Source organism: Bos indicus x Bos taurus, chromosome 29 (genome assembly GCF_003369695.1).
Source record: "Bos indicus x Bos taurus breed Angus x Brahman F1 hybrid chromosome 29, Bos_hybrid_MaternalHap_v2.0, whole genome shotgun sequence".
NCBI classification, from domain to species: domain Eukaryota; kingdom Metazoa; phylum Chordata; class Mammalia; order Artiodactyla; family Bovidae; genus Bos; species Bos indicus x Bos taurus.
In genome coordinates, this window is record NC_040104.1 from 50139969 (window position 1) to 50152775 (window position 12807).

The window sequence follows — 12807 nt, forward strand, 5'->3', positions numbered from 1 at the left end:
AAGTACCAAACGAATTGTGTCCTCAGACAAGAAAGGCTGCACTTCCCAAGGCGTCTTCATAAAGACGCTTGAGACCGAAGCCACCCGGGTGGGCTGTGGTAAGTAACTCTCCCTTCCTGGACGTCTGTCTCGGATCTGTAAGATGAGCCTGTCGGGAGACGTAAAGCAGAACCTCCGAGCCACGCCCGACACGAGAAATAATAGGCCCCACGTAGGAGGGGCGCGCGCCCCGAGCGGCTTCCGCCGCGGCCGTCCCGACGGCCCCCGGGGCGGGGCGGGGCTCGGCGCTTCCCGCGGCCTGGCCGCGCCACTGCCGAGCGGTTTGAATGACGGAAGTGACGGCGGCTCGGAGATGGCCGCCTCGCTCACGTCCGAACGGCTGTTCGGAGGCAGCTGTGGGGCGGGCCGCCGGGCCTTCTGTGTCTGAGCCGCGATTCCTGAGGCCGGGCTTTCGTCTCCCTGGTGAGTGACAGAGGCGCTGGCCTCCCAAGGTCCCCGAGCGTGCACTTCTCCGCGAGGCGAGGAGCCGGGGGTGTGCTGCGGCGGGGGACGCTCTCGCAGCGGCCCGCGGCTCTCCACAGAGGCCGGGCACGAGGCCGGCGGGGCGCGCGTCCCCTCACGGGCTCGAGGCCGGCGGGGCGCGCGTCCCCTCACGGGCTCGAGGCCGGCGGGGCGCGCGTCCCCCCCACGGGCTCGCCTGCGCCGTGTGAGAGGCCGCCCCGGAGCCTTTGGCGCAGCCGGCCATGCGCGTTCCCGTGGGGTCGGGCCTCGCGGGGGCCCTGAGCTTCCAAGTCGGGGCGGCCGGAAGGGTCTGCGGGGTCCCACTGCAGAACTCCTGGGTGCGTCCTGCCCCCAGGTCACCCGCCGAGCGGCCTCACTCCTGGGAGCCGTTTAAGAGCCCAGCTTGGAATCGTTTCATGCAGAGAGCATGCTCTCTTTTGGTGTCTCTCACCTTTAATTTCTTAGATACTAAGTTCTGCCGCAAACGTCTGTTTTGTAAAACAATGGGGAACGGTAGAGTCATTAAAATTTAGAAAATATCTGGCAGTTTATATTTACTAAGACATACAATCAGAACAACCTGTTGGAGAAGATATTATACTCCGCTTATATATTTCAAGGAAGTGAGACCAAAGTGATTTTAAGTGTCTTTGCTTCAAGTGGAATTGGGCCTTGAAGCCGCATCTTCCTAATATAGGTGATTAAGAGGTGCTCGTTGCCATTTAATCCTCAGGACAGTCTTGAAAGATAAGTAGTATCACCTCTATTATTTGTCAGTAACAGTACTTAGAATTTGAAAATCTGTATTGATATGAATAAATACTAAAGTGAGGAAATGGGTGAAACTTCCTTAAGTAGGATTCCAGTTGGTAAGTGTAGAAGGAATAATGTAAGCAGAAAACACATTGTTTCAGGTGGTCATCAGTGGATACTAAATTTAGTTGGCAAATATGGTGGGGAACATGGTATTTACATAGCCTCAATTATCTCTCCACCAAATTCTTTAAAAAAAAATGGTGTTTGTAGTGGAGGAACCTGTTAGGCACCTTCTTAATCAAGAGATCAAAACTCATTCTGGTGTGATGTGCTGAGAAGAGTACGTCATGACTTCTGTGGTGGTCTTGCCAAAAATGCATAACCTCAGTCTCACTATAGGAAGGGATTAAACACATCTAGATAGAGGGACATTATGCAAAATAACTGGCTGGCATCTTTTTAAAATGTCAAGATGGAGGAAGGGGTGACAGGACTGAGGAACATCTCAAATTAGAGGAGTTGAAGGAGACAAAACAGCCTAGCCATTAGAACATGATTTATAGACCCTCAGCCCCTGTGTTCTGAAATCTGTTTACATGGATGCCTCCCATAGACTGCTCCTAGTTAATGACAGCATAGGGTGGATGTGAAGGCAGGCCTGTTCCTGAGACACAAGGGATTTTGGCTTAAGGACTCCCCAGCAATCTTCCTGAAGCTTCCTTAGACTGCACCATTTAAGGGTCATCTACCCAACTTTGCCTTCCTCCTTCACTCAGTGGCAGATTTGCATGAAAGTCTGAAACACTCCTAGCTTTCACCACCTCCCTCTCCATTTTCCCTCACACAGGCATTTCCCCTAATAAAATCCTCGTGGGTTTCATCCCATTTTGGCATCTACTTCTTTGAGGATGCAGACTGACACAACAGTCAAAGGATATGTTTTCCTTGGCTTGGGACCTGGTCCAGAAAATGGACATTAGTGGGACTATTGATGAAATTTGAATAAGGTCTGTAGATTAGCTAAAAGTATTGTGCTAGTGTTAATTTCCTGGTTTTGGTGGTTGTACTGTGGTTGACATTTAGAGAAGCTGGGAATACTAAATCAGATTATTTCCAAACAAGTGTAAAAATTAAGATAATGATATAAAAGAAAAAACAGTTACTCTGTCACAGCTTAGGTAAAAATAACAAACATATGCTTGTTCCTGTAATCCTCTAGAAAAGGAAATTGAGGATTACAGGATTACTTGTTTTCTCTTTGTTTCAGTTCAGTTCAGTTCAGTCGCTCAGTCGTGTCCAACTCTTTGCGACCCCATGAATCGCAGCACGCCGGGTCTCTCTGTCCATCACCAACTCCCGAAGTTCACTCAGACTCACGTCCATCAAATCGTGATGCCATCCAGCCATCTCATCCTCTGTCGTCCCCTTCTCCTCCTGCCCCCAATCCCTCCCAGCATCAGTCTTTTCCGATGAATCAACTCTTCGCACGAGGTGGCCAAAGTACTGGAGTTTCAGCTTTAGCATCGTTCCTTCCAAAGAAATCCCAGGGCTGATCTCCTTCAGAATGGACTGGTTGGATCTCCTTGCAGTCCAAGGGACTCTCGAGTCTTCTCCAACACCACAGTTCAAAAGCATCAATTCTTCGGTGCTCAGCTTTCTTCACAGTCCAACTCTCACATCCATACATGACCACTAGAAGAACCATAGTCTTGACTAGACGGACCTTTGTTGGGTCTCTTTGTTTAGTTCTTGTCAATCCCCTCTTGCAAAAAATACAGGCTTAAACAAAATTTTCCTTATTCCCTATATTTTAGCATTTCAGAAAGTTAGGAGCCATATATAAGAAACATCAGATTCTTTTCTTGGCTCTGCCAGTAGATATTGTCACTCAGGTCAATAACCTAAGAGGCCTTTGATTCTTGTCTAAAATAGAGAATGGTTGGTTGGCACTTTCAGAGTACATTACCAAAGCCTTGTGAATATCAGCTGAGTGGGTTTCAGCTGGAAAAGATTTTTCACATGTAAGCAGTTATTCCTTTTTGTCATCAGGTTGTAACAGTGACCACATATACCTATCTAGCACTTTATATGAATTAACTCATTGAATGAGTCATTCATTCAGTCAGCACACTGAAGGACCTACTTAGGAGCAAAGCAGCTTTTAGGCTCTGCACATACAACCATGAATAAGATCATTCCTGCCTTCTTTTTGATGGAGAGTTCAGTGAAAAAGTTTTAGTTTCTATTTTTGTTTGTTCAGTTAATAAGTCATGTATCAACTCTTTTGCAACCCCATGGACTGTAGCCTGCTAAGCTCCTTTGTCCATGTGATTTTCCAGGCAAGAATAGCAAGAATACTGTAGTGGGTTGCCATTTCCTTCTCCAGGAGATCTTCCCAACCTAGGGATCAAACCCAGATCTTTGCATTGAGAGGTAGATTCTTTACCACTGAGCCACCAGGAAAGCCCTTAGTTCCTATTAGATAACCCCAAATTCTTCTGGTCGCTATTTGTACACCTGAGTGAAAACAGTATTTATCCTTAGTATGTGAAATACTGCGTGGTGGTGGTTATTCGTGGTTAATTTGGATATTAAAAAAAAACAACAAAACCAGAGCCTCTATCCTTATTGTTAAGGAATCTAATTAGAAAGGGCAAGTTATTGATGAAAAACTAGAAGAAGGTAATATCAAGGCAGCATAGGTTAGTCCTCATATGAATGTGAGGGTAACATTTCTTATGGACAGGCAGGTCGGGACAGGCAGGTGGAGCAAGAATCACTGGAGGGCAGTTTCACAGGGAAGTGCTGCTTAAGCTGGCTGCAGAAGGGGATTCCCTGGTGGTTTAGTGATAAGGACTCAGCACTTCCATTGCAGGGGGCCCAGGTTGATCCCTGCTCAGGGAACTAGGATTCTCACAAGTCAAATGGGGCAACAACAACAACAAAACTATCTTCAGAAAGATTTAAGTGTTTGGTTACCATATTTCCCTTCCTGGTCATTGTAAAGAGATTGATCTCAAATGAAATCATGGTTATGTACTGATTTGAAGTGTCTAATTTTTGAAAATGGCAATAATGGGAACAAGGAGATACAGAATCACCTGGGGAGGGTTTTTAAATTTTATAAAAACTATAGATTCTTAAATTCTTTCGTTTTTTCCCTGCCAGACTTCCCCAAATTGGGGCATGTTATAATCTAGAGACGTGGTTGAGAACACCTGAGTGTAAACAGGAGCAATAGAAGACTAGATCTAGGAATCTTAAACCCTGGACTGAACCTAAAAACATAACTTTGTTCTAGGAGTTTTGTTTAATGATTTCATTTAAAAATCACACCACCAATTACTGAAGAGTTGTTTTACTGTAGAGGGGTTAATGTGATTCCCTAAGATACAATGACACTTGGTGATCATATTATATATCACAGACTAGGAGCTGAAATATGAGCCAGGAGCCCTTGCAGTATAGTAGTCTCGCTGGTTATGTACAAGTTATCAGAGTTCTAGTGTTAAACTGTAATTTTGAAGCATTTATTCTGCGCTAACACACCTTTTGAAATCTTTGTGGTTTTCTGTATTTAAGCTGGGTAAACTCTGGAAATCTCAAGTAGGAGTTAGTCAGGTCCCACATACTACAGGTAAACAATAATCTGCCACAGATGAGGAAGCATTTTTTCTTTTTTTTAATATGAAATTTATTGTCAAGTCCTCAATATTATAAATGGCTATAATTGAGAAAACATCTTTTCAGCAAACTTTCATGATTTAACAATTGTTAGACAGCATTTTTTTTTTCAAAAGCATCAATTCTTCGCGCTCAGCTTTCTTTTTTTTTTTTCCTTTTGAATTTTATTTTATTTTTAAACTTTACATAATTGTATTAGTTTTGCCAAATATCAAAATGAATCCACCACAGGTATACATGTGTTCCGCATCCTGAACCCTCCTCCCTCCTCCCTCCCCATACCATCCCTCTGGGTCGTCCCAGTGCACTAGCCCCACGCATCCAGTATCGTGCATCGGACCTGGACTGGCATCTCGTTTCATACATGATATTTTACATGTTTCAATGCCATTCTCCCGAATCTTCCCACCCTCTCCCTCTCCCACAGAGTCCATCAAGTAATGCTTGAAATGGTTTACTTACCACTAAACTGCTTTCTCCCCATCTGAGAACTACCAATTTAAGTGCTGAATTAATGATTGCTATTTATAAATAAGTTGAACTTAGTTTACCCAAATCATTTCATGTTTACAGCCCTTTAAAAAGTGTTCTAATCTTTACTGTCTTATTTTTAATATATATATATATATTTTTTTTTTAATGCAGAACCTTCATATTTAAAGTACTACATGAAAATGAAAAGAAAGGGAGTGAATGCTGGCAAGCTGAGATTGAGTCCTAATGAGGAAGCCTTCATTTTAAAGGAAGATTATGAAAGAAGACGAAAACTAAGATTGCTGCAGGTGAGATTTATTTGGAACATAGTGTCAACTTCTTTGTGTCCCCAAAATTATTAGTATTTTCTACATTGTTATTGTTGTTAAGTCACTAAGTTGTGTCTAACTCTTTGAGGCCCCATGGACTGTAGCCTGCCATGCTTCTTTGTCCGTGGGGGTTTTCCAGGTAAGAATATTGGACTGGGTTGTGGATTCCTTATCACTGAGCCACCAGGGAAGCCAATTTTTTACATTCAGTTCAGTTCAGTTTGGTCGCTCAGTTGTATCTGACTCTTTGTGACCCCATGGACTGCAGCACATGAGCCTTCCCTGTCCATCACCAACTCTTGGAACTTGCTCAAATCAGAATGATAATGGCAGTCCCCTTAGGTCTCTGGGGAGGAAACATAATGGCTTATCAGGGAACTTTGTAAGTCTTATTTTTGGTTTTTTCTCCTTCACCTGGATTTTCTGCTTTAAATAGGGCTTATCTAATATCTTGTGAATATTCTGGAGAATTGATATATCTAATACCTGAATCAAATTCATTTAGGATCCTATTTCCAAAGAGCTTTTCCAAAAAGTTGAAGTAAGCCTCTTTTCATGTAATCTTAAATATTCATCCTTTAGGTTCGAGAACAAGAAAGAGATATTGCTTTACAGATAAGAGAAGATATAAAACAGAGGAGAAATCAGCAATTCACTCGTTTGGCAGAGGAACTAAGGACAGAATGGGTGGAATCACAAACTCAGAAAATCAAGAACTTGGAAAAACTGTATTTGGCAAGTTTAAGAAATATGGGAGAGGGGCATCAACAAGCCAAAGAAAATGTAAGTGAGCACTTATTTGACTACCTGTCTGTGGTAATGATACTTGTTAAAAGTAGATTTGTGTTATTAGACACTGATAAAAATGTTTTCATGTATAGAATTTGCTGTGGGCAGCCTGAATGTTTTTGTAAATTTAATATAACTAAGAATACTACTTGATTCATTTTCTGGTAAGAGTCATGTGAAGGAAAATCTGTTTTCTATGATGTTTAAATTAACATTATTCTCTAACAAACTTAGGGTTACCACTGGTGGGCGGTAAGGGATAATACATTAGGAGAATGGGATTAGCACACACACTACTATATATAAAATAGATAACCAACAATGACCTACTGTAGAGCACAGGAAACTATACTCAGGATTTCATAATAATCTACAAGGGAAAAGAATCCAAGAAAGAACAGCTGTATATGTGTATGTATAACGGAATCACTATGCTGTATACTGAAACTAACACAGCATTGTAAATCAAACTATACTTCATAAAAAAAGCAAACATTATTCTTTTCCAGTCCTTAACAACTGGGTGAATAAAATAGTAACCTTCAGAATTACAAGTTGTTACTCATTTCAGTCATTTTGGACAAGTTCGGTGGGATGAATTCAGATTTCTGATTTCGTTATCACTCCTTTCTCATACCTCCAAAATGTGTAATTAAATGTGTATACACTTGAGTTCTTCCTTTCACAAAGGCAAAGTAGTACTTAACTCAGTATTTAAGACTACTCCCTGACCTTGTTTCTTCTGATTTATGGTTGGAAAATCCTAGATTGTGGTCCCAGAGATAGTCACACAAAATAAACAAGCTGGATTCCAAGAATGCATGTCTTTGTAACCAAACTTTTAGTCAGGAAGAACTCTTTAAAGAATTTGTCAATCAAAATATTCTTGGTCCCTGGCTTTAGTTTGTGTTTTTAGTATTAATAGCTTTAAGTTCTGATATCAGATTTTTGTAGCTTTATTTATTTCATCATTAATTTTGTGCTATAGCCAGTGTTTTCATTTGAATACATCTTCATGATTTTTGCCCTGACAGAGTACCACACATATTATATATTTGCCATTTTAGTCTTGTTTAACATGACATTTTAAGTAATATTTGTTTTTAGGAGCCTGATTTAAATGCTCTGGCACACCGGGCAGCAGAAAGGAAAAAAAAGGCAGAAATGAGACATAAAGAGGCCCTGAAAGTACAGAAAAATCAAAAAGAAATGTTAATGAAACAAAAAACCTGGTAAAGTAATAGTAATTTTTACCGTATTCTCCACTGAAAGTGATATGGCTGGAATTAAAGGGTACATTGGATATTTTTTTGTGTGTGTGGAGAAGGAAATGGCAACCCACTCTAGTACTCTTGCCTGGACAATCCCATGGGTGGAGGAGCCTGGTAGTCAACAGTCCATGGGGTCGCAGAGCTGGACATGACTGAGTGACTAAACTTTAAAACTAAAACTTGGATACTTTTTAAAAGTTACATAGTATATCCATGGTGTTTGTTAAACTTGGTTTAAAATAATGCAGTTGGGGGAGTACATACTAACAAGTGAACTTTCTCTTCTGTTCTGACTTTAGCAGCAGTTACTGAGTTTCTGAAGAAGTGTATTACTAGTTTAGAATGCAGGTCAACCAAAATCTGTCTGCCTCTGATATAAAAAGAAAAAAATCAGTGCAATTATGAACATTAAAAGAGGTTATAGACTCTGCAAGTCATTGATGAGATTTTTGCATATTGTAAAAATGAAAGAACCTATTAGCTAGTCAGAAGTGGTCATTTTATGCAGTGGCCCCTCTTTATCATTTTTAGGTTTTTATAATTCCAAATTATTCTAAAGAACATTAGATGTTTGTTGGGTCAGTCCACATTATGGAGCTTGATGTCTAGCTACACCGCTTTTACTCTTTATTTTCTCACATGTGTATGCACTCTATTAAATAGCATTTGAGCCTGTGGGATCAGGCTGTGGAGGATTTCTTAAGATTGTAATGGCTTTTATATTTTTAACTTTGAGTTGTACTGTAACATTATTTGAGAGATTAATTTATGACATCTTTTATTTTTTAAGGCATATAAAAGCTCGAAAAGAAGCTCTGCTTGTGGAAAAGGAAAGATCTGCCAAAATTGCAAGTCTGCCACCCCCTCCTCCAGCTCTCTTTGAGGTGAATTACTCTGGGTATGGGAGCTTGGATATAGTAATTCTTCTTTGCTGTTAGAATTCAGTGCACATCCAAATGCCATTTGTTTGAACTTAGTTTTTAACTGTACTGGTAATACATATCTAGAATATTTAAAAATAATTCTAGACAGCATTTTACCCACAAATGCTTTAGTTTGTATCTCTGATGTTTAAGGACTTTAAAGCACAATACTAATATAATGTTGTTCCCAGTATAATCTGATACCCAGTCTGTGTTCAGTTTTCTCCAGTTGTCTTGAGATTTTTTTGTTGTTTGAAAAACTGTAACCTTTTTTATTTTATTGGGAAAGAAAAGGATTATTTGCCCTAAAGACTTTCCCACATTCAAGATTTGGCTATTGTAAATAGTTATCATTTTATAGACACAGAAATTAGGTCCAGATAAGTTAATAACTTCACATAAGATTATGTGAAATGGTAAGAAAAGTCTGTTTCTTTGTGAGAGTAAAATGTGTGATTTTGTGATTTGAAGCTTTTTTTTAAAAAAAAACATTTAACTTATTAAGCAGAAATTAATTTTGAAAGGTATTGCTTCTCCTGCTCAGATTATCTTGCTGTGGTTATTAAAACAACTCATTTGGATCATTATCTAAATTACATAGGTGTGTTTATCAAAAAAGTTAAACAGAAATTTAAAAAATACAAATACAGGATATATTATTTTGTTGTATAGACAAGAGTATTTTATGTATGTGTGATCAGCCTCAGTACCAGGTAGTCTCATCTTAAGCCTCTGGTTTTGTCAGCCTTCCTACTTTTATGTTAGACATCTGCCATGTGACATTTGATCTAGTAAGATCCAAACAGAGAAGTCAGATTTCAGCCATTCCCCCAGTGCCTTGTTAAAAGGCAGGCAGTATTTTGCCCATTTTTTAAAATTATTATTATTACTTTTGTCATAATTCTTAATGTTTCTAACAAGCCGAAAGTGAAACTGGCTCAGTCTTGTCCAACTCTTTCTGACCCTCTTGGAATTCCCCAGGCAAGAATACTGGAGTGGGTAGCCATTCTCTTCTCCAGAGAATCTTCCCAACCCAGGGATCAAATCCAGGTCCCCTGCATTGCAGGCAGATTCTTTACCATCTGAGCCATCTGGGAAGCCCTAACAAGTCAAGGTCAAAACTTTAAACTGACCAAAACATCGTCTGTGTAAGTGATTTGGCAAATACGAATTATATGTTAAACTGTGGTGGTACTTTTCCCCCCAACATTTTTATTATGAAAAATTTTTAAATACAGAGAAGAGTATAAGAAATAGCTTGTGTGTAGATTTCATTTTGCATTATGTGTAGATTTCAAATGGTTGTGTATACATTTGAAGATATAAATGTATACATTTGAACGTATATTTATAGGTTACATTTCACCCCATATACTTTAACGTACCTCTGCTAAGAATAAAGACATTCTCTTTTTCTAACGAAACTCTAGGTTTGTTTTTATTTTTTGTTGTGCTGGGTCTTTGTTGCAGTGCGCAGGCTTGTCATTGTGGTGACTTCTCTTGTTGTGGAGCACAGTCTCTAGGTGCATGGGCTTCAGTAGTTACTGCTCATGGATCAATAGTCATGGCTCCAGGCTCTAGAGCACAGCCTCAGTAGTTGTGGTGCACAGGCTTAGTTGCTCCGTGGCGTATGAAATCTTCCCCGACCAGGAATTGAATGTATCTCCTGCATTAACAGGCAGATTTTTACCACCATACCACCAGGTTAGTCCAGGACATTCTCCTATGTGGCCACAATATCACACTAAGAAAAGTAACCAGGATCCAGTCAAGGTTTACCTCTTGCTTCTGTTTGCTTTGTGTCTTCAAAGTAAAGCATTCTCTCCCCAACCCTTTTTTATTTCAGAATTTTTGAATAGACTAATTTCTTGTATTCTGTATTTGTCTGATTTGGTTATGTGGCTACAAGAGATCTCAATTATATTGGTAAATTTTTCTCTTTTCAATTTCCAAATAATCTGGGAGATGATACTTAGCATCACAAGTATCTATCATCCTTTTGCATTTATTCATTGGCCTACTTCCATTAGACAAAAGAGAACTTTCTTCTTTCAGTGATTATGAAAAGACAAAAGAGAACTTTCTCTTATCATTGATTATGAAACATCATAACCAAATGAGCAAACTTAAAATCAGTAATAGAGGCACACCTTGCCATTATGTGCCTCCTGATGTCATACAGTAAACTGTAGAGTGTCACCTATTCATTATTCTTACTGAAATACAATCTGACTTTTAAACCTAAACTTCAGATTAGTGGAAATACAGTGCACGCTCTCATGAAGAAAAAAAATAAAGAATAACTGATTAAAATATAAAATTACTTTTTTCAATGGATCCTGCTTCAAATGAAATGAATACTTCCAACTTAACAATCTATTTTCTGTTTCATTTTTCAGAATGTTGAAGTAAAGAAAACTAACGTGAAGACGAACAGTTCTACCTACCATCATCTTTGTACTTTTGTGAATAGAGAGGTGGACACAAAGCAGGTGATTGACTTTTTTCATGACTCTCACTTTATTATTTCTCTGTCCATTGAATTGAGTTATATATTGTTCTACATATATTGTTATCAGATATCAAAATTTGAACAGCTCTACCAACTGTCTTAGGGTAATAGTGATTAAAAAAGCTTTTAAATATGCTTTGAATTACAATGTCATGTTGAATGTGAATGGAATGTTGATATAATATGAATGAAAGGGATTGGCCTCCTAAATTGATATATTTAATTTTCTTACCATAAAAGTTTTTTTGACATAAAAATAATACATACTCTAGAAATTTGAAACTAGATACATGTAAAACACCTAAGTTTTCATCACGAAAAAGTAATCGGTTAATACATTAATGGATTCATTATAGTATTTTTAATTAATACATTTTCATTATTTGTGTATAAACATACACATGCTTTTTAAAACATGATTTTTAATAGCTACTTAAGTATTTCATTATAGAGTTTATTTAACCATTCTATTGTGGAGGGTTTTTTTTTTTTTTGCTTTGTAAATAATGCAAACATAATCATCTTGTACATTTTTTATAGCTTTTTAAAAAAAATTTATTTGTTTATTTCTGGCTGCATTGGGTCTTTGGTGTTGCCCGTTGGCTTTCTCCAGTTGTGAAGAATAGGGGCTCCCTTCGGGTTGCACTGCTTGGGCTGCTCGTGGTGGTGGCCTCTGGTCGTGGAGCAAGGGCTCTGTGACCCGTGCGCTTCAGTAGTTGTGGTGTGTGGGCTTAGTTGCCTCGCGGCATGTGGGATCTTCCTGGACCAGGGGTCAGACCGGTGTCCCCTGCATTGCAAGGTAGATTCTTAACCATAGGACCACCAATAAAGCCATGTTGTGTATATTTTGTCTACAGCTCTGATTGTATGTTTAGAATAAATGTCTAAAAGAGAAATTATAGGTTCCACAGTGTATAACATTTTATCACAGATACTTGATATAGATCTTTAAATTTCCTTTTAAAAAGTGACTGCAACATATGAAAATGGCCATCTTACCGTACTCATGGGCTTCCCTGGTGGCTCAGTGGTAAAGAATCCGCCTGCAATGCAGGAGACCCTGGTTCAATCCCTGGGTGGGGAAGATCCCCTGGAGAAGGGAATGGCTACCCACTCCAGTATTCTGGCCTGGAGAATCCCATGGACAGAGAAGCCTGGTGGGCTATAGTTCTTAGGGTCGCAAAAGGTCAGACACAGCTGAAGTGACCTAGCACACAGCGTACATCATATCCTTGTCTGTAGGAAATGATATGGCTTAAAAATTAATTATCTGTGTTAAGAGTGACAAACAATTGTTACTCCTTGTTATAATTGCTGTTTCTTTGTAACAGTGAATTTTGACCTTTTTCATGTTAGATATATTTATCTACTAGATACATACACTATTTCACAGTGTAGCATTCATGTGGAGGTTAGAATGCAACAAATTCTGTAATAGCTAGTGTTAATATTTGATCAAGACACAAGATGAGTATTACCATCATAAAGTTAACTTCTAAGAAAGGAATAAATCTTGAAGATTGTTTAAAATTGTAAAATACTATTATAACTTCAATACCTTCTATTAG

At 39.2% G+C, this 12807-nt stretch overlaps 1 protein-coding gene across 8 annotated transcripts in view; it reads left to right on the forward strand.

The window, feature by feature from the left end:
* The first annotated feature begins 266 nt into the window (after window positions 1-266).
* The window catches only part of CEP295 (centrosomal protein 295), a 53480-nt gene continuing 40939 nt past the window's right edge, over window positions 267-12807 (forward strand). For 6 of the 8 annotated variants that reach the window (XR_003509341.1, XM_027531656.1, XM_027531657.1 and 3 more), the window contains exons 1-6: window positions 267-462; window positions 5587-5723; window positions 6327-6527; window positions 7641-7765; window positions 8595-8688; window positions 11127-11219. Coding sequence is in view for 6 of the 8 variants with exons in the window: in XM_027531656.1 (XP_027387457.1) it covers window positions 327-462; window positions 5587-5723; window positions 6327-6527; window positions 7641-7765; window positions 8595-8688; window positions 11127-11219 (786 nt within the window). In the remaining 2 variants the exon portion in view is untranslated. Of the gene's footprint in view, window positions 463-5586; window positions 5724-6326; window positions 6528-7640; window positions 7766-8594; window positions 8689-11126; window positions 11220-12807 lie in introns of those variants that run through there. The other 2 variants (XM_027531658.1, XM_027531662.1) reach the window with 2 other exon arrangements.